Here is a 25265-nt window from a genome sequence, read left to right as displayed (position 1 = left end):
AGGAATTGAGCTAACTCAAGTTTATGTTGCGAAACGCCGTTAGCGTTCCACGTAGATATCCGTAGGAAAGTCATTATTTGGATTGTTGTGAAACCAGCATTTGAATCAATAGATTTTGGTTTCGCATTAAATCTTGCATAGTTGTGCGCATAAACGACATAAATTCCGTCAGGCTTTGTTGTAGGCTGCATATCATAGCTTCAAAGTTGCTTTTTGGCTGCTCTGTTGGTTGATGTTGCTGAGCCGTGTTCGGTTCTTGATATGCTGATTGCAGAAATGAGCTTCTTGAGGCAGGTGTCGCCGGTCCTGATTTTAAGGCGCTTGCGTATGTCACATTTTTGTCAACGTTAATGGGTCCTAGTGAGGATCTGGCTGCAGTCGAGAAGAAGACTTCAGGGTTTGATCTGGACGCCGTGAACTGTCCATTTTGGGTGCGGGCAGCTATTCCTTTCTGGTGGATGCGACTTTTCAGCTCCTTATAGACTGGGCATCCTCTATAATTAGCAGTGTGATTGCCACCGCAGTTGCCGCACTTTTTCGAGTTGCTGTCATCTTTGCTCGCTGGGCAGTGTGCGGAGTCATGAAGCTCTCCGCAAACTACACACACCGGGCGCAGTTTACAGTATGACCTTGTATGGCCATATTCCTGGCAGTTCGCACATTGTACCGGGCCATTGCGTTTGTGCGGTTCCTCAACTGTAATTCTGCGGTGCAGCAGGTACTGAAGATTGTATATTGGGTGCACTTCGTATTTCTTCAGGAGCTTGGTTTCTGGTTCAAGCTCAACCTTAAAGAGTGGCTGCGGCTTTCTATCCCTGTTAAGGATATTAAAGACTGTCTTGGCGCTAAAACCCTTCTCCTGTAGCGCCTTTTTTATCTCTGCAGGCGTTACTTCGGGCTCTATGCCCTTAAGTACGACTTGCAGGCCCTTGCTGCTTTTTAGCTGGTACGTGTAAAAGTTCTTTTTATTCTCGGTAAGATATTTTGATAATACTCTATAGTTATCTTCAGACTTCATTTGAACTTTTGTTTCTTGAATGTTGCCCTTTACAAGGGGTATTATGTGGAAGTTATCCTTACCAATAAGCTCAATAATTTTGTTGACAAGAACATTGGAACTTTTTTCGCGTATATAGATAGGCGGAGGTTTTGGCTTCCTTTTCCCAACTTCAGTGGATTCGACCGCCTCAACCTCATCGGCGTCTGCCAAGATTTTAAATCGGTTTGAGTTAATGGGCGTTTCTTTTGCTACTAGGCTAGCATTGCCACGGGTTATTTTGCGTTTGGAATTCAGGGGGCTCAGCTTCCTTTTGATTTGGATGTAGCGATCCATGCCAGTCTGCACAGCCGGCTTAATATAGTCATTGTTTTTGTTTTTGTTTTGGTTTTCGGGCAGCGCGGACGTATTACTATTTGCGCTGCTAGCTGATGACGTCGTTAAACGCGCTGTCGATGCAGTTGCGGTTGTTGTTGTTGTTACTGTTGACGTTGTCAAAGAAATTGAGGTGCTAGTTACTGCACTCTTTGGCTGCAGAGACATCGATGGTATCGAGGGGGAGCAGGAACGCGCTCTCTCGCTCTCTACGTTTAAGAATTCGGTCAAGTTGGGGGTAATTGACCGAGCTTGATCGGAGCTTGCATGGTTTTCGGTTGCTTTAAAAGAGAAGTACGCGTTGTTTCTTTGTACTGAGAGCCGTCTCTCGTCTAGCTCACGTTGACGTTGTGTGCGAACGTCGTTTGAACTCATTGCAGTCGAGGTTGATTTAGTTTGAGTTTTAAGTGTTGTGTTTTATATTAATTAATTAATTAATTAATCAATATAAACATTAGCGATTTCATCGCAAAAAGCGTCTTTTCGCGTTATTGTAGATTTCTTAGAGCAGTCACTGCACTTTTATGATTTTATTGAATTTTTTTTTCCCGGAGCACAATAAAAAACACGTCTGCATGCGACGACTGCAATCGAACTTCTGTTGTCTGTATTTTTTTCTTGGCAATCCTGAATAAAATTGGAGATTTTTGTTATTGTCATATGAGCAATTATTGCTCTACAACTTTTTGAAAAAGCTGTAAAAGTCTAATTTCTTGAATAACTTCTCAAAGAAATGTCGGACGGGTCGGTTGAGGTACCAATCTTGAGGTCCCAAAGAAAAACAAGAAAAGCTAACTTCGGGCGAAGCCGAAGTTGATATACCCTTACAGTTGTGCCATTTCCGATCGTTCATTTATATGGCGGCTATTGGATATAATTTGGCCAATAAGATTATTTTGCCCAAAATGGAATCTGAACCAAGTCCCATCTTTCTAACTTAAAAAACACAAAAGTTATGCCAATTCCGATCGTTCTATGACAGCTATAGGATATAGTCGGCCCATCCTTATGAAAGTTTGAACATAAGATATTTTCAAATATTTCAAAAATAAAATCCAAATAAAAAAGTGCTTAAAAAGCAAAACATAAACATTGACTCAACTAGGATTAGAACTCAGGCCCTCCCACAACGCTCTCCACTCGGCTAATCTCGAACTTCGTTTCTTGATGGCAAATTTTGATGTAATTCTGCTTTGTGTTTCAGTGTCTTATGTCTTAATGCGAAGAAAGCAAAATTTTATGAGTAGAACGCTTTATATGCATATGCCCCCACTGAGCATATAATGCATATAAATAAATGTAGTGTATAATTAGATGTAGATAATAAGTAGAATTTTATGAAGTCTAGTATAAGTTAGTTTAGGGCGGAGCGGAATTCGCCCCGCTTCGCCGCACTAGATAAGCTAGGCTTAAGGTTTTGTTAATATGAATATAACCGAATTTATAACGTCGAAGAGTGCACGCATTTTTGTTTTCGGTCGTTTTTTTCGCAATTTAATTATTTCTACAGCCACCAATTTTTTCCTTTCGTTTTCGCGACGAGATAAAATAATCTCGATAAACATTTTGGCGCCCCCGGGTGGACTGTAGTATAATTAAATAAATAAAAAAGCAACAAAAAATAGTGACAGTGACACATAACATATATAATATATATATTACATATTTACATACATATATTCAAAAACAAAAAGAGTTGCTCGCGACGGTTGTGCCAGTGAATTCAAAACACAAATTAAAGAATTCTCCGCGTCGCGAAACAAACTTCTACACAGCTGCTACTGGAAGGATTCGTCGTCCCCATGCACTGCACCTGCATCAATTATGAAAGGAAAGTGGCCGCAGGATTAAAGGATCCGAAAGCAGAAACCCAGGTATTTGTGGGTTCTCAGGATTATTCAAGGGTTCTCTCGGGATGAACAGTCGCTTGCTGCGGTCAGGCTGAGGATGATTATTTTGAAGGTTTTGAAGCAACATGTTGCCAGCTGAAGGGGAGGATGATGGAGTGGAAGGTTGATCGTTGGAGGAACCTAGCCTTAAAAAGTAGTTCTTAAAACAAAATTTTTGGCAAAAACAAAATTTGTTGTAAAAGGGCCTCCCAGGTATTCCACAATTTAATAATAACAGTAGTTTTTAGTTTCTTTAGTTTAAAATGTCTTTTTAATGCTTTTTCCTTTTTGCTTCTTTTCACCTTTTGTTTTACCAGCTTGTGTTTTTTCAAGATTACCTTTTGCTTACATAAAGTTAGTATTTTTCAATGCACCTCCTCAAAAGATACATAAAACAATTTAGAAATTAAGTTAGGGTTTCAATAATACTTTTATTCGGACAGTTTTGTATTCTGGGAATAACAATAATGATCCACTAATGATGATCCTCTGGGTCTAGAAATAGTTTTGGAATCAAATCAAACTAGTTCTAGGATTAAGGAAAACCCCAGTAAAACCTTAATCAAATCATTGGTTAAATAAAACTTCAAGCAACAATTTATACTTTTGTTAAATAATACAATCAGTTTCTTTTGGTTTGATTTTTTTTATAATATTAATTTTCGAGACCCATCTCATGTCTTAGGGTCAAGAATCTTGCAGCAGGCAACGGCTTCGTGAGGACATCAGCTACCTGATGTTCTGTGGAAATATATTCTGAAGTAATTATTTTCTTTTCAATTAGTTATCTTTGAAAATGGTACTTGATATCAATGTGTTTTGATTGTTTGTGGCATGCAGGAATATTAGCTATACTAATGCAGCCCTGATTATCTTTTAGTATTTTGATTGGTTTATTAAATTCAAATTTTATACTAGAGACTAACGATTTTAACCATAAAGCTTTTCTAAGAATTCTCATTGCTGTACGTAGATAGGACGTGTACATAACATTAGATACATTAAACAACCAATCAGATTTCGGCACGGCGCATTATAATCTTCATCTGAGTCTAAGGCTTCATAATTCAACGTAGTTGGAAGTGGTGTACTGACTGCATGGCATTCTTCCATATTGAACTTCTTTAAAATATCACTGTGGACGGAAGTCCACGAGGTGACGACCTGCATGCCTAGGCGTGCGCGAGGAAACTCTATATATAGCCGAAGAATTAAAAATTTTCTGTAGGTAACCGATCTAAATGAATGATATACCAATCGAAAGGTATTATTTCAATTAGATAATTTTTGTTGAAACATATTCCAAAAGTTATTTAGTTTGGGAGAAATTAGGGTGAAAGTGAAACAATTTTTAATCACTAAAGTGGGGCTGGTGGACACAGTTTGTGTCGGTTTGTCTGTTTGCACTATTTTTTCCTTAAAAATCCTGAAAAAAATTGGAAAATGTTTGTTACTATCATATGAGCAACTATTGTTCTACAACTTTTTGAAATACCTTAAGCTTACGTAAAAAAATTAAAAAAACTTTGTTAATGAAAAAATTCATAACTTTATAATTAAGAAAGATATTAAAAAGAGCTTTACACCGTTGAAATGGTTTTTTAAATATAAATTTCACTTTCTTTGAGACCAAACGTCTATATAGTAAAAAAAAAGGTACACTGAAAATAAACTTTTTTATTTTAAAGAACAAAAAATTATTTTTCAAAATTTGGTCGACTGATCCTTTTTATATTGCACTTGTAGATAGCTTTTGAGATGGCAAAATCCGTTAACTCAAGATATAGTCCTGTAAGTGCAGCTACCCATTTTGTAAAGCCTCCTGTGAAGCTTGCATTTACTTATACATGTGTGTGTATTTGTTTGCAACTTTGCTTTTTGGAGTCTGCATATATTTGGTCAATACCCTACAAAATATGGAGTATATCTTTTCAGATTTTAGTTTATTTATTTAAAAATAAAATCCAAATAAAAAGGGCCTAAAAAGTAAAACGTAAACATTGACTCCACTTGGACTCGAACCCAGGCCCTCCGTGATAGGAACCACGACGCTCTCCACTCGGCTAACCTCGAACTTTGTTGCATGATGGCAACTTTTGATCTAATTCTGCTTTGTGTTTCAGTGTCTCATATCTTAATGAGAAGACTCACAAGATTGGTACTTCAACCGACCCGGTCCGACATTTCTTTCAGAAGTTATTCAAGAAATTCGATTTTTACAGTTTTTTCAAAATGAAGCCAGTGTGTCTGTTTGTCTGTATTTTTTTCTTGGCAATCCTGAATAAAATTGGAGATTTTTGTTATTGTCATATGAGCAATTATTGCTCTACAACTTTTTGAAAAAGCTGTAAAAGTCTAATTTCTTGAATAACTTCTCAAAGAAATGTCGGACGGGTCGGTTGAGGTACCAATCTTGAGGTCCCAAAGAAAAACAAGAAAAGCTAACTTCGGGCGAAGCCGAAGTTGATATACCCTTACAGTTGTGCCATTTCCGATCGTTCATTTATATGGCGGCTATTGGATATAATTTGGCCAATAAGATTATTTTGCCCAAAATGGAATCTGAACCAAGTCCCATCTTTCTAACTTAAAAAACACAAAAGTTATGCCAATTCCGATCGTTCTATGACAGCTATAGGATATAGTCGGCCCATCCTTATGAAAGTTTGAACATAAGATATTTTCAAATATTTCAAAAATAAAATCCAAATAAAAAAGTGCTTAAAAAGCAAAACATAAACATTGACTCAACTAGGATTAGAACTCAGGCCCTCCCACAACGCTCTCCACTCGGCTAATCTCGAACTTCGTTTCTTGATGGCAAATTTTGATGTAATTCTGCTTTGTGTTTCAGTGTCTTATGTCTTAATGCGAAGAAAGCAAAATTTTATGAGTAGAACGCTTTATATGCATATGCCCCCACTGAGCATATAATGCATATAAATAAATGTAGTGTATAATTAGATGTAGATAATAAGTAGAATTTTATGAAGTCTAGTATAAGTTAGTTTAGGGCGGAGCGGAATTCGCCCCGCTTCGCCGCACTAGATAAGCTAGGCTTAAGGTTTTGTTAATATGAATATAACCGAATTTATAACGTCGAAGAGTGCACGCATTTTTGTTTTCGGTCGTTTTTTTCGCAATTTAATTATTTCTACAGCCACCAATTTTTTCCTTTCGTTTTCGCGACGAGATAAAATAATCTCGATAAACATTTTGGCGCCCCCGGGTGGACTGTAGTATAATTAAATAAATAAAAAAGCAACAAAAAATAGTGACAGTGACACATAACATATATAATATATATATTACATATTTCAAAAACAAAAAGAGTTGCTCGCGACGGTTGTGCCAGTGAATTCAAAACACAAATTAAAGAATTCTCCGCGTCGCGAAACAAACTTCTACACAGCTGCTACTGGAAGGATTCGTCGTCCCCATGCACTGCACCTGCATCAATTATGAAAGGAAAGTGGCCGCAGGATTAAAGGATCCGAAAGCAGAAACCCAGGTATTTGTCCAAAAAATTGAAAGTTGAGATAAGACAAATTAAAATCCGTCTTGTGCTGGAATATTGCACCCTCCTTTCAATTCTTGGCGCATACGTACGTAGAAAAAATAGTAGAGCAAAAATAAATAACAACATATATAAAAATTTTAATTATAAATATATGTGCTAACCTAAATGTACTGCCTGTGGATAAAATAAAAAAGAGAATATTTATATTATTTGCAATCACTGTCGCCCCCTACCCCTCGTTCTCGAATTTACAAATCTTCCAAATAAATACTAAAGTGCAGCCAAAAATTATTTTAATTATTACAGATAAAATAAAGGTGCATATATATTTGGTTTACATACATACAAATAGATGCAGCGATAATATTCTCGTTTTCGTTTCCCACCGTTATCCGCTGCTGTATGTATGTATGTATATGCACTTTTTGGAGCGTATAGTTTACCGGTCTGCCAAGTGACGCGCTCCCCTACAATTTGGTCAAGCATATTGGTTTCGGTGTCATTGGCGACCAACTATTTTTTTGGATACTCTGTGCCTCGACTATCAATAATTCGTTATCAATTAATTAATCAATTTAGATTTGGTTAAATTTAATAAATTATTTATTATATTTAAATAAGATTAATTAATTATTTTCGTTTTCGCATTTTCTTGTTGTTGAATTAAATTCAATAAATTTTTAAATAAATTTTAGAAAAATTTAATAAATAAAAAATTTAATAAATTTTTAATATTAATATTTTAAAATTAATAAAAAATTTTAAATAAATTATTAAATCTTAAATTTGCATCGTTTTCGTTTTTGTATTGAAAAAACAAATTTTTTTAAAATGGAAAGTACTAAACAAAAACTTAATTCCACGACTCTTATTGACTTAAAAAAAAGATTAAATGTCAAAGTTAAAAGCATTCGCCGGTTGGAGGAACGTTTGGAAGATGGATCACTTCCTCTAAACAAAACCGAGCTAGAATGCAGGCTTCAGGTTTTAGATGAGGCAATTTCTAAAGCAAATGAGTTGCAAGACCAGATCGAGCAAATAGATGAAATGGATCATTTCGGAGCCGAGTTGGAAGAATTAGGAATAACTACGAAGGCAAGGATTATGTCCTTATGTAATGCCTTGAATTCAGCTGAAGACTCCCGTTCAGCTACTGCAATTTCTGCAGCCCCAACTCGAGCTCGACTTCCTAGTTTGGCATTGCCAAAATTCAGTGGAAATTATTCGGATTTCAAAAATTTCATAAGTCTTTTCGAGACATTAGTTGACAAAGATGTGAACATTCCAGTTATCGAGAAATTTAATCATTTAATTTCTTGCCTCTCTGGTGAAGCCTTAGGAACTGTCAAGGCATTCCAGGTCACCGAGAGTAATTACGCCAAAGCTATCGGTAGTTTAAAAAGAGTTTATGATAACGAATGTCTCATCTTTGCGAACCAAATACGTCAACTGTTCAGCCTTCCGAAAATTTCCCAGCCGTCTGCGTCGTCGTTGAGGGGTCTCATCGACACTGTATCATCCATTTATGGATCACTATTATCCATAGGAGATGATACTAAAATTGCAAACTCAATGATTATTCATTTAGTTTTGAGTAGAGTGGATCCAGTGACCAAGCAAAAATGGGAAGAGTCACTGGATTATGAGGAATTGCCGCTGTGGTCCGATTTCGAAAAAATACTAAATCGTAGATACCAGCATCTGTCCGCTAAAGAGACTGGCAAACAAAAAAAAAAGAACTGGGTTCGGCAAGCAACTAAATAGAACTTCGTTGGCTTGTTCTTCTACCAACGCCAAACCACCTTGCAGTTATTGTAACGCGAACAACCATTTTTTGGCCCAGTGTAGTCCGTTCGCTCGCCTTGCTGTAATGCAAAGGTTTGAGTTTGTTAAGTCAGCCTCCCTATGTTTGAATTGTCTGCGAAAAGGTCACACGGTAGCGAATTGTAAATCGACCAGGGGCCAAATCTGTTCAAGATCGCACCATAAACTTCTGTACCGATTTACAGTGACCGAAAATAGCTTAGCATTACCACCACCCACACAAAATCCTCCTCCAGAGTTAACGAATGATGGCCCTTCTACTTCACATGCTTTGCATGCGTCGTCTGTAGAAAGGGTTTTGTTAGCAACGTCGATCGTAAGCGTTCGCACAAAAAATGGTGAGCACATCTTGGCCCGAGCATTACTTGACTCAGGGTCACAAATGAATTTTATTACAGAAGATCTTGCTCAACGCTTACAGATCCGTAGGGAGGAATCGTGCATCAACTTGCTTGGAATTGGTCAAACTAATTCACAAGTTAAGAAAAAGATACACACCGTGGTGAAGTCGAGAGTCAATGGTAGCGAGTTTCCGTTCGACTTTTGGGTTTTGAAAACCATTTCAGGCTATCACCCTGATCAGTCAGTGAACGTAAAAGATTGGACCCTACCAAAGAACTTGCCGTTAGCAGACCCATATTTCTACAAACCTCAGCGGATAGATATGCTAATTGGAGCTGAGTCATTTTTCGAATTGTTGTCCGTTGGCCAAATAAAACAAGGTCCGAACCATCCCATCCTTCAAAAAACTCTCCTTGGGTGGATAGTGTCGGGAAAATATCTGGCAAATTCCTCAACTCCTCGACAGCCAGTCTCTAGTCTGAATTGAAAAAATTCTGGTCGTTGGAAGAAGTTCCTTCTTCTAAAAAGATGTTGTCGCCAGAACAAGAGCTATGTGAGGAACATTATCGGAAGACTACAAGAATACTGCCTTCAGGTCGATTTGAAGTTAAACTTCCATTTAAGTCGGATCCAAGCGTTTTGGGCAATTCATTCGAGATAGCCAAACGCCGATTCCTGTCGCTCGAGAGAAGATTATCTCGAGATCCGAACTTAAAGAAAATGTATTTGGAATTTATGGAAGAATACGAATCCCTAGGCCATATGTCCCCTGCAAGCAATGACGTTCTTGCTTCTCCACACTACGTCATACCCCACCAGTGTGTCTTGCGGCCGCAAAGTACAACGACCAAACTTAGAGTCGTTTTCGATGCGTCCTGCAAGACATCCACACAAAAGTGTTTAAATGAGTTGTTGATGGTGGGTCCAACAATTCAGGAAGAGCTTTACTCAACTCTTCTTAGATTTCGGCTAAACAAATTCGCTCTGGTAGCCGACATAAAAAAGATGTATCGTCAAGTGATGGTAAATAAAGCAGATCGACGATACCAGTTGATAGTGTGGAGAAAAGACCCGTCTGAGTCCTTGAAGTTGTGCAAGCTCATCACCGTTACGTATGGCACTGCACCAGCCCAATTCCTGGCCATAAGGTGTTTGAAGAGGTTGAGTGAATCCGCGAAAAATACATTCCCTCGAGCTGCTAAAGTTATTGGGTCTGACTTTTACGTCGACGACATGTTAACGGGTGCTGGTTGCGTGGAGGAGCTAAAGACAATTAAGTCTGAAGTAACTCAGGTTCTTCAAAACGCTGGGTTTGAATTGAGCAAGTGGTTTTCAAACTCGCCTGAAGTTACTGCATCCGAGAGCACGGTTAAGCCAATAACACTTTCGGACTCAGAGCTGACAAAAACATTAGGAATCGTTTGGGTTCCTAAAGATGATGTATTTAAATTCGAAATTGATATGTCAGTCATGGGTCAAAGGGCGACTAAGCGGAATATTCTTTCGGTGACGTCAAAGCTTTTCGACCCTCTTGGCTTATTAAGCCCGATCCTTATTAAAGGAAAGATCCTGTTACAGGAACTTTGGCTCAATAAGTTAGATTGGGATGAGTCCATTCCACTGCACTTGGAAACCGCATGGAACAAGATTCAGCTTGCCTTGTCACAGTTAGAAGAGATCTCAATACCGAGATTTGTGATGAGTGAGCCAATGTCACCAATTGAAATTCATGCCTTTTCTGACGCATCGATGAGAGCCTATGGAGCCTGCGTCTATATCCGTTGCAAATCTGCAGAAGGTAGTAAAGTCTCATTGTTGACAGCAAAGTCGAAAGTAGCGCCGCTCAAGACAAAGACGCTCCCCCGTCTTGAGTTATGTGCCGCTCACCTTCTCGCGGACCTCTGTCGCAAAATAAAACCTCTTATCAAAGCACCGATCGAACGAAGTGTATATTGGTCAGATTCGGAAGTTTGTCTTCATTGGATTCGTTCCCATCCATCGTCGTTGTCAACGTTCGTATCAAATAGAGTTGCTGAGATTCAAGAGTGGTCAGAGGATAGCACGTGGCGGCATGTACCAACTAAACAGAACCCGGCAGATATTGTGTCAAGAGGTGGAGACGTAAAGGAAACGATAGAATCAATTTGGTTCACAGGTCCATCGTTTTTAACGGAGCCGGAAGATAAGTGGCCAACGAGCCCTCGGTTTGATCCGTCACCAGAGATTTTGCAGATGGAAGCAAAGAAGAGTGTGGTCGGACTGACTGCAATGGTCTCTACCTCATATTTGTTGGAAGTGATAGAAGGATTTTCCTCTCACTTAAAACTGCTGCGAGTGTTCGTTTACATGGTCCGCTTTATAAAGAAATGTAAAAAATTAGTAGTTCCTTCTGATAATGTACCTTCCCCTGTCGAATATCGAGACGCGTTTAATAAAATTGTCCAGATAGTCCAAGAGCACGAGTATCAAGAGGAAATTAAAAATGTTAGAAAAAATCTTGTTGTTAGCCCAAGCCTACAGAAGCTAAGTCCGTTTGTTCATGAAACCTCTCAGGCTGGGCTTACATTTTCGTTGTTGCGGGTCGGGGGGCGACTTGCTAATGCTCCTATTTCGTACGATGCCAAGTTTCCAGTATTGTTGACGAAGCGCTCTCAATTTGTTCAGAGCTACGTCCGATACTTGCACGAGTCGAATTTTCATGTGGGTCCACGAGCACTAGTGAGTCTCTTGCGACAGCGCGTTTGGATAGTAAACGCGCAGGAAGTCTGCAGTCAGATAGTGCGGTCATGCATACGCTGTTTTAAATGCAAGCCTCATCTGATGACTCAAATCATGGGAGATTTACCCTTAGATCGAGTTCGTGCTCTCCGCCCATTTTCCATATGTGGCGTGGATTTCTGTGGCCCTATTGAGACGACCTTGAAAATTCGTGGTAGGCCACCATACAAGTCCTACATTGCCCTGTTTGTTTGTTTTTCGTCTAAAGCAGTACATTTAGAAGTAGTTTCCGATCTGTCAACTGATTCCTTTCTATTGGCTTTTCAAAGGTTCGTTGGGCGCCGAGGATGTCCGCAGACCGTGCACTGCGACAACGCGACGAACTTCGTCGGAGCGAGTCGCCACTTCGCGGCACTGCGGCACCAGATCGAGAGCGAAGCGGACGAGCTGCGACAATACGCATCAAAAAAAGGATGCGTATTTGCGTTCATACCGCCGCGGGCTCCGCACATGGGCGGACTATGGGAGGCAGGTGTGAAGTCTGCAAAGAACCTACTCCTACGAGCGGTGGGCAGCGCGAAGTTGACCGCAGAGGAGCTGCAGACCGTCCTCGTTGGAGTCGAGACCGTCCTGAACTCGAGGCCCCTGGGCGCCCTCAGTCAGGACCCAAGCGACGGCGAGGCGCTGACTCCCGGGCACCTGTTGACAGGCGGGCCGCTCATCGCCCCACCAGCACCGCGGACCCCGGACCAGCAGGGTCTAACGTGCTTGCGGCGATGGCGGCTTGTCTCGTCAATCAAGCAAATGTTTTGGCAGCGTTGGTCCCGGGAGTACGTCTTGGGCCTACAGGCGCGGTCGCAGTGGCAGCGGGAGCAGGAGGACGCCAGGAAGGGCGATCTGGTCCTGGTCGCCGAGGACGACCAGCCGCCCCAGCAGTGGATCACCGCCAGGGTCGTCGAGACTCACGCCGGCGCGGACGGAAGGGTCAGGGTCGCCGACGTCAGGACGAGTAGAGGAGCATTGTTTCGGAGAGCAGTCCACAAGCTGGCAAGGCTGCCAATAGTTGAAGCCTAAGGAAGGCCTTCAACGGGGCCGGTGTATAATTAGATGTAGATAATAAGTAGAATTTTATGAAGTCTAGTATAAGTTAGTTTAGGGCGGAGCGGGAGCGCAAGTGAAGCTCTCACTTGCGCTCTCCCATGAATTCGCCCCGCTTCGCCGCACTAGATAAGCTAGGCTTAAGGTTCTGTTAATATGAATATAACCGAATTTATAACGTCGAAGAGTGCACGCATTTTTGTTTTCGGTCGTTTTTTTCGCAATTTAATTATTTCTACAGCCACCAATTTTTTCCTTTCGTTTTCGCGACGAGATAAAATAATCTCGATAAACATGTACTCACCACCGTTTTGGGCCAAATCATGAATTAAAAGCTAAAAAAAAAACCATGCAAACCAACTCCGCCAATACTTTTCTAATATTTATTATTTTATATCGCACACCCAAAATAAATTGTTACATTCAACAATTGGTTTAACTAGAAAAACTGGAAAAACGAAATTTCCATTTTTTTTATTTTTTTATCTTTGCGCATTTATTTTAGATATAATACATGTTTGTTATATGATTGAGCGGATATGCCATAACTTTGTTTTTTTTTTTTTATAAGTTAGAAGGATGGGACTTAGTACAGATTGCATTTTGGGAAATCTTATCCGATTTGCAAAATTTTTTTAGGATAATTTTCTTAACCTTGTTGTTTTTGAAGCTAGAATGATGGGACTGTGTACGGTTTCCGTTTTGGGCAATCGAATCCTATGTTCATAAGAATTGGGCAACTATATCCTATACCTGTCATATAACTGAACGATCGGAAATGGCAAACCTTTCTGTTAATTTGTTAAAATAATTTGGTTTCCCACAACTACGAAACAATTTTGGATTTTAAATACATTTTTTGGCAAATTTTTAATTAAAATTTTTAAACTAACCAAATTCCAAAACCTTTGTAAATTAAAAATACGTATAACTTCAGAGCCACTGAAGCTATCGAAAAATTCTTTACGTCTTTGGAAAGGTTTTTAATTATTCCACCTTCTTGAATGTCAAAATCTATAGAGTTAAAAAAAAAAGAGTTTTGATGTTTATCCTTACAATTAAAGTATTGCTAACTGTGTGAATCGCCTGTCCAGAGGTTACTTCCATATATATATATTCTATATATTATGCGTTCTGTTTTAAATAATTGAAGATCAATATATACAAAAAAACAACTGATATCATATAAAAAAACCTCTTGACGAGGTAAAGTACCGGTGACGAACCTGCATGCGAAACCCAAAATATCTGATATCAATTTTAGTGACGAAAATATGCTATATAGGTGTACAAAATTGCATATAAAAAATATTCTTGTTCGGCACGTGCAAGAAAAACAAAAAAAAAATCAGTCACGTGCCGAACAAGAATATTTTTTGTATGCAATTTTGTACACCTATATAGCATATTTTCGTCACTAAAATTGATATCAGATATTTTGGGTTTCGCATGCAGGTTCGTCACAGGTACTTTACCTCGTCAAGAGGTTTTTTATATGATTATTAATGTATGTTGATTGACTAAGATATAAATATTCATCTTTCCTTTCTACTTTTATTCCAATAAAGTGTCCTATTTCACATAAGTCTGTCATCCTGAATTTTCTCATTAGGAATATCTTAAGAGAATTCATTATATTATTACTTTCTGTTGCAATTACCAGAACATCTACATATAAAAGCAAATAGATATTTTTTTAAAACAACACCATGGTCTCGTAGATAGATACATCTATCCCCTGCTGAATTACTAAAGCCCATGCTTTTTAAAACATTTTCAAAGTCTCGAACCAGCATTTCGCCGCTTGTTTCAAACCATAAATTGACTTATTAAATTTCCATACTTTACCATTTTTACATGGCAATACCTCCGGAATCTTCCTAAAGATTTCCTCTTTCAAAATACCATTTAGGAATGCCGTCTTAACTTCCATAAAGTGAACTTTTAAATTGAATTGGTTTGCTATGGCAAGAATCAATCGAAAGCTAGATATTCTTGCAACTGGTGCATGTTGGCACCTATCGCCAAGACCTGCTACCCAATCAAGATGCATCAGCATGTCACAATATACAAGCAGTAATAAATAAGCGATAAGCATAAAACAATATCCAACCTACTAACCCGGCACTAGTCGACGGCGCCGGAAGCAGAATCAGCATTATCAGCTGGAAGAATGACCGACTGACCGAAGCAAGCAAAAACCAGCCAGCTAAGCCGAAATGCGTGTGCAAAGCAGTACATGAATAAACAATCTGAGTCAGCAGATTCAGAGGTGGGTGACCCTGGCATTAACATTAGTTTTAGCACGTCCATAACATTGACCTTTCTTAGATTTAAGGATGTATAATATAGCATCTTATCTAAGATTTGTTCTTCTGAAATAAAGACAGTTGCGAAATCAGAGTGAACTACGGCACTTAAAACTGACCTACTTCGAGTGGTCCTGTGTAAAACGGTTCACAAGTTAGGACTCTAAACGGCTATCTACTTCGAGTGGCTCCTGTGTAAACGGACCACAAGTAGAACCCGCGGCATACTAGTCTACTTCGAGTGTTGCTCCCGTGAAACGGACCACAAGTAGGACCGGCCGATTCGGACTCAGCCAAACCACCACACCATCTGTACTTGGGGAGAACCAGCCCAGGACTTCAAGTACCCCACATCAACTCTAGCCCTCAAGTTTGACGTAGTGGCTGCATAACGCTCTACGGACGAACATTTGGTGACTCCGACGTGCTATAGGATCACACCCTGAACACAAACCACACGGCAGTTCATCTTTAAACCTTACACCGCAACCATGGGATCAGAATCAGACCCTGTAACCCAAATGCTCATAGATGAGCAAATTGAAAGCAACATAGCCATCCAAAGGCTAATAAGAAACTTCACTAAGGACTCCGCAGAGCGTAAACTCAAGGGAGGATCCTTCGAGGAGAGACTCAGACAGCTCACTCACTCATGGACCCAGTTTAAAAAAATGATGCCAAGCTCCAGGAGCTAGCACTAAGTCCTGAGAATGAGTATTTCACAAAGGCCAAAGCGCTAGAAGAAGTTGTGAAAAAATATGATGCCATATATTCCGATGGAATCCCATCACGGTCAGGCCCATCACAAAGGCCCCGGAAAACAGGAGAAAATCTAGAGCCAAAGGCACAAGCACGAGGAAACGAGGAGGAAGACCCCCATTTAACATCACTAAAACGAAGACATGAAGGACGGTTGGACGACATGGAAGACTTTTTGTGCAACCGCACCGAGGTACACATGAAGGAGCTATGGAAGGAAATCGTCACGGGATACCATGATCTCATCGATCTTGAACCCACCTAAAAAAATGATGGACATACCGATGACAGATTTCAGGTGGTACGAGCAGAATACTTTTCGTTTCTGGGCGAAGAATCACAATCAACTTGAGCATCAACACAAAAATCCGCACTAGCTTCTCCATTTGTAATACCAGTCGACATTCCAAAATTTGACGGGGATTATTTAAAGTGGCCCCGGTTCTGCGACATCTTTACAGAATTGGTTCACAATCAAGAGTACAGCGATGCGGTAAAATTCCTGTATTTGGAGAACCATGTGATTGGAGAGGCCAAGAATTTAATCTCCACAAAATTTGGAGGACACGCCAGCTATCAATATACCTGGAAGCGACTAAAGTCACGGTATCAGAATGAAAGAATCCTCATAAAATCGACACTGGCAACCTTGTTTGCTCATGCGAAAACAAATGGATTAGCAGATCAGCTACGTAGCTTGCTTGATGCAGTGCTTACAACAATCACCGCCCTTCACGCTCTGAATGTACCAACATTAGGTTGGGATCCTATCCTGATACACATTCTTGAAGAGAAATTGGATTCCCACACCCTTGCTTGACTACCTAGAGCGACAAGCGACCAGCCAAGTTATGCTACCAAAGACAACGGCCAATAATGGTTTTCGCTCATCAACTCAAGCACTGGTTAAAAAATGTGTCATATGCACCCATGGCAATCATCGACTTCAAACATGCCCAAAATTTTTAGACATGACTCAAAGTAAAAGGACACAAAAAACAACAAGGATGAATGACTGCCCAAACTGTTTATCCTTATACCATACAAGCAACTCATGCAAATTTAGGTTCTCATGTCATGTGTACAAAGGGAATCACACACAATGCTGCATCATACATCTACGCGAACAAGCGCATCCTCAACCATCCAACACTCAAGACCGAAGCAAGACACAAATGCCGCGCGGTATTCGATTCCGGATCACAAGTGAATTTAATCTCTCAGGAACTGGCAGATAAACTCGGAGTTCAATCAGCACCAACCGACATTACCATAAAGGGCATAGGAGGCACAAAACGAGCGAACTCCCGAGTAGTGTTAAATATGTTTTCATTAACCACTAATTTCAAAACACAAGTAGTGGCGTATATACTACCAGAAGTCATGATGAATCAACTATCTGAGCCAATTCTGCGCCCTAAAAATATTCCACCAGAACTTCGTCTGGCAGATCCCACCTTCAATCAGCCACAAGGTATTGATTTGCTGCGCGGGGCAGAATATCTCCCACAACTCATCGATTCCCACAACCTAGGGCAAGGACAGCCACTACTTCAACGAACCCCGTTACGATGGATTATATCCGGACCAGCATAAACCAGCGCTATGGTACAAACCAATCCACCCATGAGCAGTGCCATATCAGCCATCGAAGAACCAAGAATCGAGAGCCAAGAATAGACACCCTCGAAGAAACCCAAAGAGCCCTTACCATAGACGAGAAGTTATGTGAACAGCATTTCATGGAAAATATAAAAAAGGGGGCAGATAAAAGATTAAGTGTGCGGCTTCCATTTAAGGAAGATCAAAAAACACTGGGAAGTTCCCTTCCGATGGCATATCGGCGTTTCTACGCATTGGAAAAAATACTTCAACGGGATCCTGATCTCCGGAAACAATATGTACAATTCATGGATCAATACGAGGAATTAGGGCATATGACTAGACTAACAACCAAACAATAAACATCAAACCATTATGTCATTCCACATCATTATGTGCTAAAACCTAATAGTAGTACCACCAAACTTCGGGTTGTATTCGACGCATCAGCAACGACCACAAGCGGAAAGATTTTAAATAATCTTTTACGGATTGGGCCAACAGTGCAAAGTGAATTGCTATCCATTCTTTTACGATTCCGATCGTACCAATATGTTTTCACATCAGATGTAGAGAAAATGTACCGACAAATTATGGTACATCCAGATGACAGCAAGATTCAAATTATATTATGGAGACGGAAGCCAATGGAATCATTAAAATTTTATCAACTAAACACTGTCACCTATGGCACGGCAACAGCCCCATACCTGGCCACGCGATGCTTGCAATATTTGCACGGGTAGCCCCCTTAATGAAACAAACCTTACCACGCTTAGTGGAGAACTAAAAGCCTGGATACCACTATCAACATCATGAGGAGGTCAACGAGCGAAACTCAAAAGAGGATGCAGGACTTAGAAGCAAGTTTGGCCAGAATCAGGGTAGGAAACTATGCGTCTGATCGGTATCTTCCACATGCAGTTTCAGAGTTGGTCGTCATAGCAAGCCACATTCGTCAAGTCCAGGATGCCGTATTGAATGTGCTAATCGGGGCACACGAAGGAAAATTAAGCCCTGCATTGGTGTCGGTGGAACGAGTAAAACAGGTGATCACAAAAATACAAATACACCTTCCACCGGGAAGACGACTACCCATCACCAGTGAGACAGCACGAGACTTATATCGGTTGGCGACCACTCTAGTAAGAAACCGAGGACTTATTGATGTTCCATACAAGCATTCCATTAGTCGAAGAAGAAGAATTCACGGTGTATCGGATGGAGCCAATTCCACAAATAACGAGTGAAGGCCTGGTGATAACCAAGACGGAAACAAGATATCTAGCAATAGATGACCATCGGAAACACCACTTCGCGATCAATCAAGAACACCTTCAGCAGTGTATCAGCAGAACGAACGGCAATAAGGTATGCGAGTTTAAGCAGACGCTCTTTGGCCCCGACGCCTATCAACTCCCGTGTAAATGGCAGCACTATCAAGACATCGGTCAAAGGAATGTAAGCCAGAGCCAATCAAAGGGACCAGTTATTGAGTTCAATTGACAGAACAGAATGCATGGATCTTTGGGACAACGTAGCCAATAACAATGGCATATGTATGCTCGGCCGAAACGGATCAAATCATCAGCGACGGCGTAGGCAAACTGACAATCAGGCAAGATTGTGTGATCCAAAGCCCGACCATCACATTATTGGGACGAGCGCAATTTAACTCATCAGGAACAGTAAATATGTCAGGAAGTTACGTTCACCAGTGGCCGTCACAGGAAAAGATAAAGACAACAGAAGGGCAGTTGGAGTCAACGTTGGATCAGCTAGACCGACTACATGCAGAAATGAATTTAAAGTTCTTCATGGATTTTGCATTAAATTTTGATTTCAGATGCAATGCTGTTTGTTTGTTGTTATTAAAAGATATCGCTTGAAGTATTTTATTGCTTGTTTCCTTGCTCAAATTTTTTATTTTAGTTTCATGGTCAAGTAAGCGGTTTTTGACAAAAGAAATAGAAACATGTTCGGCAGATAAAGTTTCTATCGCTGTCACAACTCTATCATAATCTGAAGGTAATGTTAGAAGAAGGCGAGCTCCACCTCCTCTATTTTTGCTCCCGATGCCATTAATTTGCAGATTAATTCGTCAAATTTATTCAAATGAATAATGAGACGAGTGCCACCATTTAATTTAAATGTCAATAATTGTTTCTGCACAGAGATTTAGCCAAACTTTTTCGTTCATAAATCGAATATAATTTTTCAAAAATTTCTTTAGCAGTCGAATTATTATCAGCAAATGATAGAAAAGAGTCGCTTGAGAATTCTATTAAGACGCTTTTTGCTGACCTGCTGCCTTTGCCCTGATCTCATTTACTTCTTGTGGTTTTCTCTTTTCAATATCAAATAAAAAATAATTATTAGCTAAAAGTGCTTTTACACAAAATTTCCATACGGAATATTTTTCACCACAAAAGGTGAAATATTCTAGAACTTATTCTTCTTATTCATTTTTGTTCTTCTCTTTGGTGCTTATTGTGATACGTTTTCTTCTATTTTCAAATGTGTTTACACATACATACATAAGTTTATGACTCGGCAATTATTTAATTGTGATTTTTAATTGAATTTTGCGAACACTGTATGGGTTCGCAATGGGTCCTGCGAACAGGTTATGGGCCACCTGTTGTAAAAAGGCCCTTTTTCCTTTCCCTTTTTTTCCTCCCTAACACAAAAGGTAACACCTTGGTCGAGAATCTTTTGCTTATATAAAGTTAGTGTTTTTCCATACTTCCTTTAAAAATTTCATATTGACTTTTTTTGGGAAAGGCATTATAACTTCAACAATTTTTATTTTTTTTTAATGAAATTTGTCTCGTTTTATTCAGAATTAATGAGACAACATTGATATGTGGCAAAAAGGACAGAATTTTTGTAAGTTGTACCGAAAAACTGGCATTAAAATCCGAAAAACACGAATAAAAGTCGAAAACTTCAGTTTCAGGTGTAAAAATTTTGTCCTTTTTGTTTAACAAAATCGAAGATATATTTTTTTTTCAAAAGCTACAACATTTAACTATTGAAAAACACCGAAAATTTTGAAATCGCAAAGAAGTCCCGAAAAACGGTTTTTTAACCATAAATCAAGATTTTGAGGGTGTTACAAATATTTCAAACATGGTTTTGTGATATACTCGACCTAATAAACAATTCCTACTACGTCACTTCAAAAGTTCGAAATCACTGTTACACTGTGTAATCTATGAATACCTAGTATAATAATATACAATTTTTATAAAAACAAAACGTTTTGAAAAAAATAAAGTTGCATATTGTCTTAATTTGATTTCTAATTCTCTAATAAAATAATATATTTACTTTATATGCCATTATTTTTTAGAAGTCTTCCCCCAATTGAATTACAAGTTCATTGAGCAAACTTTACAGCCTGGCCCTTTCATTTCATTAAAATGCAGCTGCAGTGGAAACCCAACTCCTACTATAATTTGGTTTTTGGATGGATACCCATTGCCAAACGTGAGTTTAATACGTGTAAAATAATTTGATGTTTTATCTGTAATAAATAAAATAACGGCCGATGATGCTTCTCTTTGATGGCACAGCGCCAGGAGGATGCAGCCAGTCAATTTTTCTTTTATTGAAGAAAATAATAACAGATTTGAATAAGTTTTACGGAGTTTAGTTTATAAGACTTTTGCTCAGGGACCATAAATAATATAAATTTAAAAAAAAATTAATAATAATTTAATATAAAATAAAATAATGGAAAATTATAATTATACCCTTGCAGAGGATATTATAATTTTGGTCAAAAGTGTACAACGCAGTGAAGGAGACATCTCCGACCCTATAAGGTATATATATTCTTGATCAGGATCACCTCCTGAGTCGATGTAAGCATGTCCGTCGGTCGGTACGCAAACTAGTCTCTCAGTTTTAAAGCTATCGAGTTGAAACTTTGCACACATCCTTCTTTTGTTTGCAGGCAGTATATAAGTCGGAATGGGCGGGATCGGTCGACTATATCCTATAGCTGCCATATAACTGAATGATCGGAAATACCATAACTTCGTTGTTTTTTAAGTTAGTAGGATGGGAGTTTCAATGGATTCCTCTTTGGGAAAAATAATACGATACGCCAAATTTCAAGTTAGGCGTAGTTAGCTTTCCGTTCTTGTTTGTCGTAGTTTTTAAAATTTTAGTGATATGTACATTTTGTTCTTGTTTCCGTGATCGTAAAAATTACTTTACATATATTGTGCATAAATTATTTGGTGTACATATAAATACTTGCACGTATATGCATTTTTTGGAGAAGTGTGTTTATCGGAACGCCAAGTATCGCGCTGCCTATCAATTATCTATCTATTAAGACTATCAATTAAATAATTCATTATTTTCGCGTCTTTAAATTAATAAATTATTTTTAATTATATTAAAATAAGAAATTTATATTAACTTGCTGTATTACTTTAAAATAAAAATTGTATATCAAAAGTAATATTTATTAAATTAATTAATTATTTTAGTTTTTGGATCTTATCGAAATAAAAACTAAAATTTATTTAATTTAACTAATTAAAACATTTTTAAATAACTAATATTAAATATTAAAATAGACTAGACCAAATTCGACTATGTTAGATGTCAAATCTGTTTAAGATCGCACCATCAACTTCCTTTTTTTATCTTAAAGCGGATGGACTTGTTTTTTTTGTGCGCACTGCCATATTATAAAATCTCGTATTAGCTAACTTTAAACCTTCGGTTTTTAATATACCCTTGCAGAGTGTATTATAATTATGGTCAAAAGTGTGCAACACAGTAAAGGAGACATCTCCGACCCTATAAAGTATATATATTCTTCCTGATTATTTCCGGATTATTTCCTGAGTCGATATGAGCATGTCCGTCTGTCTGTATTTAAGCAAACTAGTCTCTCAGTTTTAAAGCTATCGTGTTAAAACTTTCAACACATCCTTCTTTTGTCTTCCGGCGGCCATATCTTTGGTGTTTTTTAAGCTAGAGGGTTGAGACTTTCCAGGCATGTAATAATTGGAAAGCATCTTATGTACAAAATTTCATAAGGATCGTCCGATTTTATTCTATAGCTGCTGTAACGAACTGTTTTTGCTATTGTTTGTTCGCAAAAAATGCCGCGACGAGCTCACAGAGTTTGAGGTACGTTCCACCGAATTTATAGATTCGACGTAATTGCCCGAGCCCAGAAATTTTTTTTTTTTTTTTTTTTTTAAACTTTGCTTTTATTTATTGGATCTTCTCTTAATTTTGAGACTAACAATAAGTTTTCAAATCTTAACATTAACATTTAACTAACAGTAGACTAAGACTGCATTCTGGTTGCACGTTCCTCAAGACGGTCGCTGGGTGGGTAGGTCATTCCGACGAAGTCGTGATTGGTTACTCAACCTTGTTAGACCTCTCGCCAGGTGGTTAGGGTGCGACAATAGCTTGCTAAAGTACTTTTCCTTCTGTTCTGCGATCACATCTTTGACTGGAAGAATGTTTAAGTCGCGATGTATGTTTTCGTTGCGAACGTACCAAGGTGCCCCGGTGATTGTTCTCAAGATCTTCGACTGAGCTCGCTGGACTATGTCAATATTGCTATTGCTGGCATTCCCCCATAACTGGGAGCCGTACATCCATATAGGTTTAAGTACCGAGTTATACAACAGGACTTTATATTCAAGGCAAAGGGGAGACCGAGCGTTGATAAGCCAATGAAGGCTGCTGGCTTTTAGCTTTAGGTGGGTTCTTTTAGCTTCTATGTGCCGACGCCATGTGAGTCTTCTATCGAGGTGTACTCCTAGATATGTTACCTCGTTTGCTTGCGGGAGTAGGGTGTTGTTTAGCGTAAGGGGCGGGCAGTTTTGCCTATTCAAGGTGAACGTAACGTGCTTGCATTTTTGTTCGTTTACTTTAATTCGCCAGTCTGATAGCCATTTTTCAACATCCACCAGATGAAGAGCTAGCTGCGCAGTTGCTTGCATCGGGCATTTTGAGCGGCTAAGAATAGCTGTATCATCAGCAAACGTAGATGTTGTTAATCGTGTGCTTGTCGGGATGTCTGCTGTGTAGAGAACATATAATGTTGGTCCGAGTACGCTTCCTTGAGGAACTCCAGCTCCAACAGTGAATTCGTCAGATATATCAGTGTTGCACCTCACAGCAAATTTTCTGTCGTAGAGGTAAGACTCTAAAAGCTTGTGGGTATTACAAGGGAGCATTGTCTTGATTTTGTACATTAGACCTTCTAGCCAGACTCTATCAAATGCTTGAGAGACATCTAGAAATATTGCGGTACAGTACTCGCGTTTTTCGAATGCATTCCGAATTTCTGCTGTTATCCGGTTGACCTGCTCAATTGTACCGTGCTTTTCACGAAACCCAAACTGATGTGACGGGATTCCTTCCTGGATCCTTAGGTATGTGTTTATTCGAGTCAGAATGCATTTCTCAAAGAGTTTAGATAAGCATGAAAGTAGGCTTATAGGTCTATACGACGTGGGAATTGTGTGGTCTTTTCCCGGCTTTGCTATCATTATTATAATTGACTTTTTCCATCTCGCTGGAAAGTGGCCAAGTTTTGCGATGGCATTGAAGAGCTGGGTGATAGTGCAGACGGCGCAATATGGAAGCTCAATGATCATTTTGGGAGTTATGAGGTCGCAGCCTGGTGATTTTTTCGGATTTAGTTGGTTTTTGATGATATTAGCGATTTCGTTTGGGCGAAACTCGATTGGTTCATGTTGAAGCTGAGGCTCATATGGTAAAGTCGGCAGAGTAAAGGCACTAGTGGCCGGATTTGGTTGGAAGATATTTTTGAGGTGATTGGCAAACGTGCTGGCTCTGTCTGCATCGCTGCGCGCCCAGCCGCCTGTGGGATTTCTAATAGGCATCACTGTTTCTTTCGGTGAGCTTAGAGTTGGGTGAGCTCTCCATAGTGAGTGTTTTGTACTAGAAGTTGACAATTGCTCTATATAGCGGCGGTGGACATAAGCTTCTTCTTGCTGTAGGGCTTTAGTAAGTTGACGTGAGGCATGTCTAAAGCTTTGCTTAGTAGATGGCGATCTGTGGAATTGCCACTCTCGACGTGAACGCCGCTTTTCGAGGACGAGCTGTTCGATTTGTAGATTTGTCTTTTTATTACTTTGTGTATTTATAGTTTGCGGTGTTGAGGCTCGAGCTGCAGAGACGAGTACAGACTCAAGTGAATTAACAAAGCTGTCTACGTTGGCTTCATCGTGGAGATGAGGACTTAGCTCAATGTGTGAGCTGATATATTTTCTGTACTTAACCCAATTGGTTTTCTGTGAGGTCAATTTTAATGGTTGTTCCAATGTTCCTGGATGTCGCAGTAGAATGAACAGGACAGGCGAGTGATCAGATGAAAGATCCGATAGGCAATTGGCGCTTATCAGATTTTTAGGGATGTTTTTGGTAATCGCAAAGTCTATTAAATCTGGTAGTTTCCTTGGGTCTGCCGGCCAGTATGTTGGTGTGCCAGAAGAAACACAGTCGAGCTTGTTCTTGGCTTTGATAATTGCATTATAGAGCTGCTTCCCTTTTGGAGTCACGAGACGGGATCCCCAGTGTGTGTGCTTGGCATTGTAGTCTCCTGCTGCTATGAAGTGGTCTCCAAGTGTGTTGAAAAACTGCATAAACTCATCTTCAGCTATATTGAAGCGAGGGGGGCAGTATACGGCGGCTAGTGTAAGTTGGTTGCCAGTATTTAGTTGTATATTTATAGATGTGGCCTGTAGGTAGTTTTTAGCAAATTTGTTTTGATAATGGTGCTTTATGCGGCTTCTGATTAGAATTCCAGTCCCACCATG

The 25265-nt window shown here is 39.4% G+C and overlaps 1 protein-coding gene across 7 annotated transcripts in view; it reads left to right on the top strand.

The window, feature by feature from the left end:
• Positions 1-25265, top strand: part of LOC26514435 (Down syndrome cell adhesion molecule-like protein Dscam2) — a 1172063-nt gene that overhangs the window by 348135 nt on the left and 798663 nt on the right. For all 7 annotated transcript variants that reach the window (XM_044715439.1, XM_044715441.1, XM_044715442.1 and 4 more), the window contains exon 9: positions 20789-20925. In XM_044715439.1, coding sequence (XP_044571374.1) covers positions 20789-20925 — 137 coding nt within the window. The remainder of the gene's footprint in view (positions 1-20788; positions 20926-25265) is intronic.

The sequence above is a fragment of the Drosophila ananassae genome, chromosome 3L (assembly GCF_017639315.1).
Source record: "Drosophila ananassae strain 14024-0371.13 chromosome 3L, ASM1763931v2, whole genome shotgun sequence".
Taxonomy (NCBI): Eukaryota; Metazoa; Arthropoda; class Insecta; order Diptera; family Drosophilidae; genus Drosophila; species Drosophila ananassae.
Note: the sequence above shows the minus strand (reverse complement) of the source record. Positions and strands in the feature narration are given on the sequence as shown.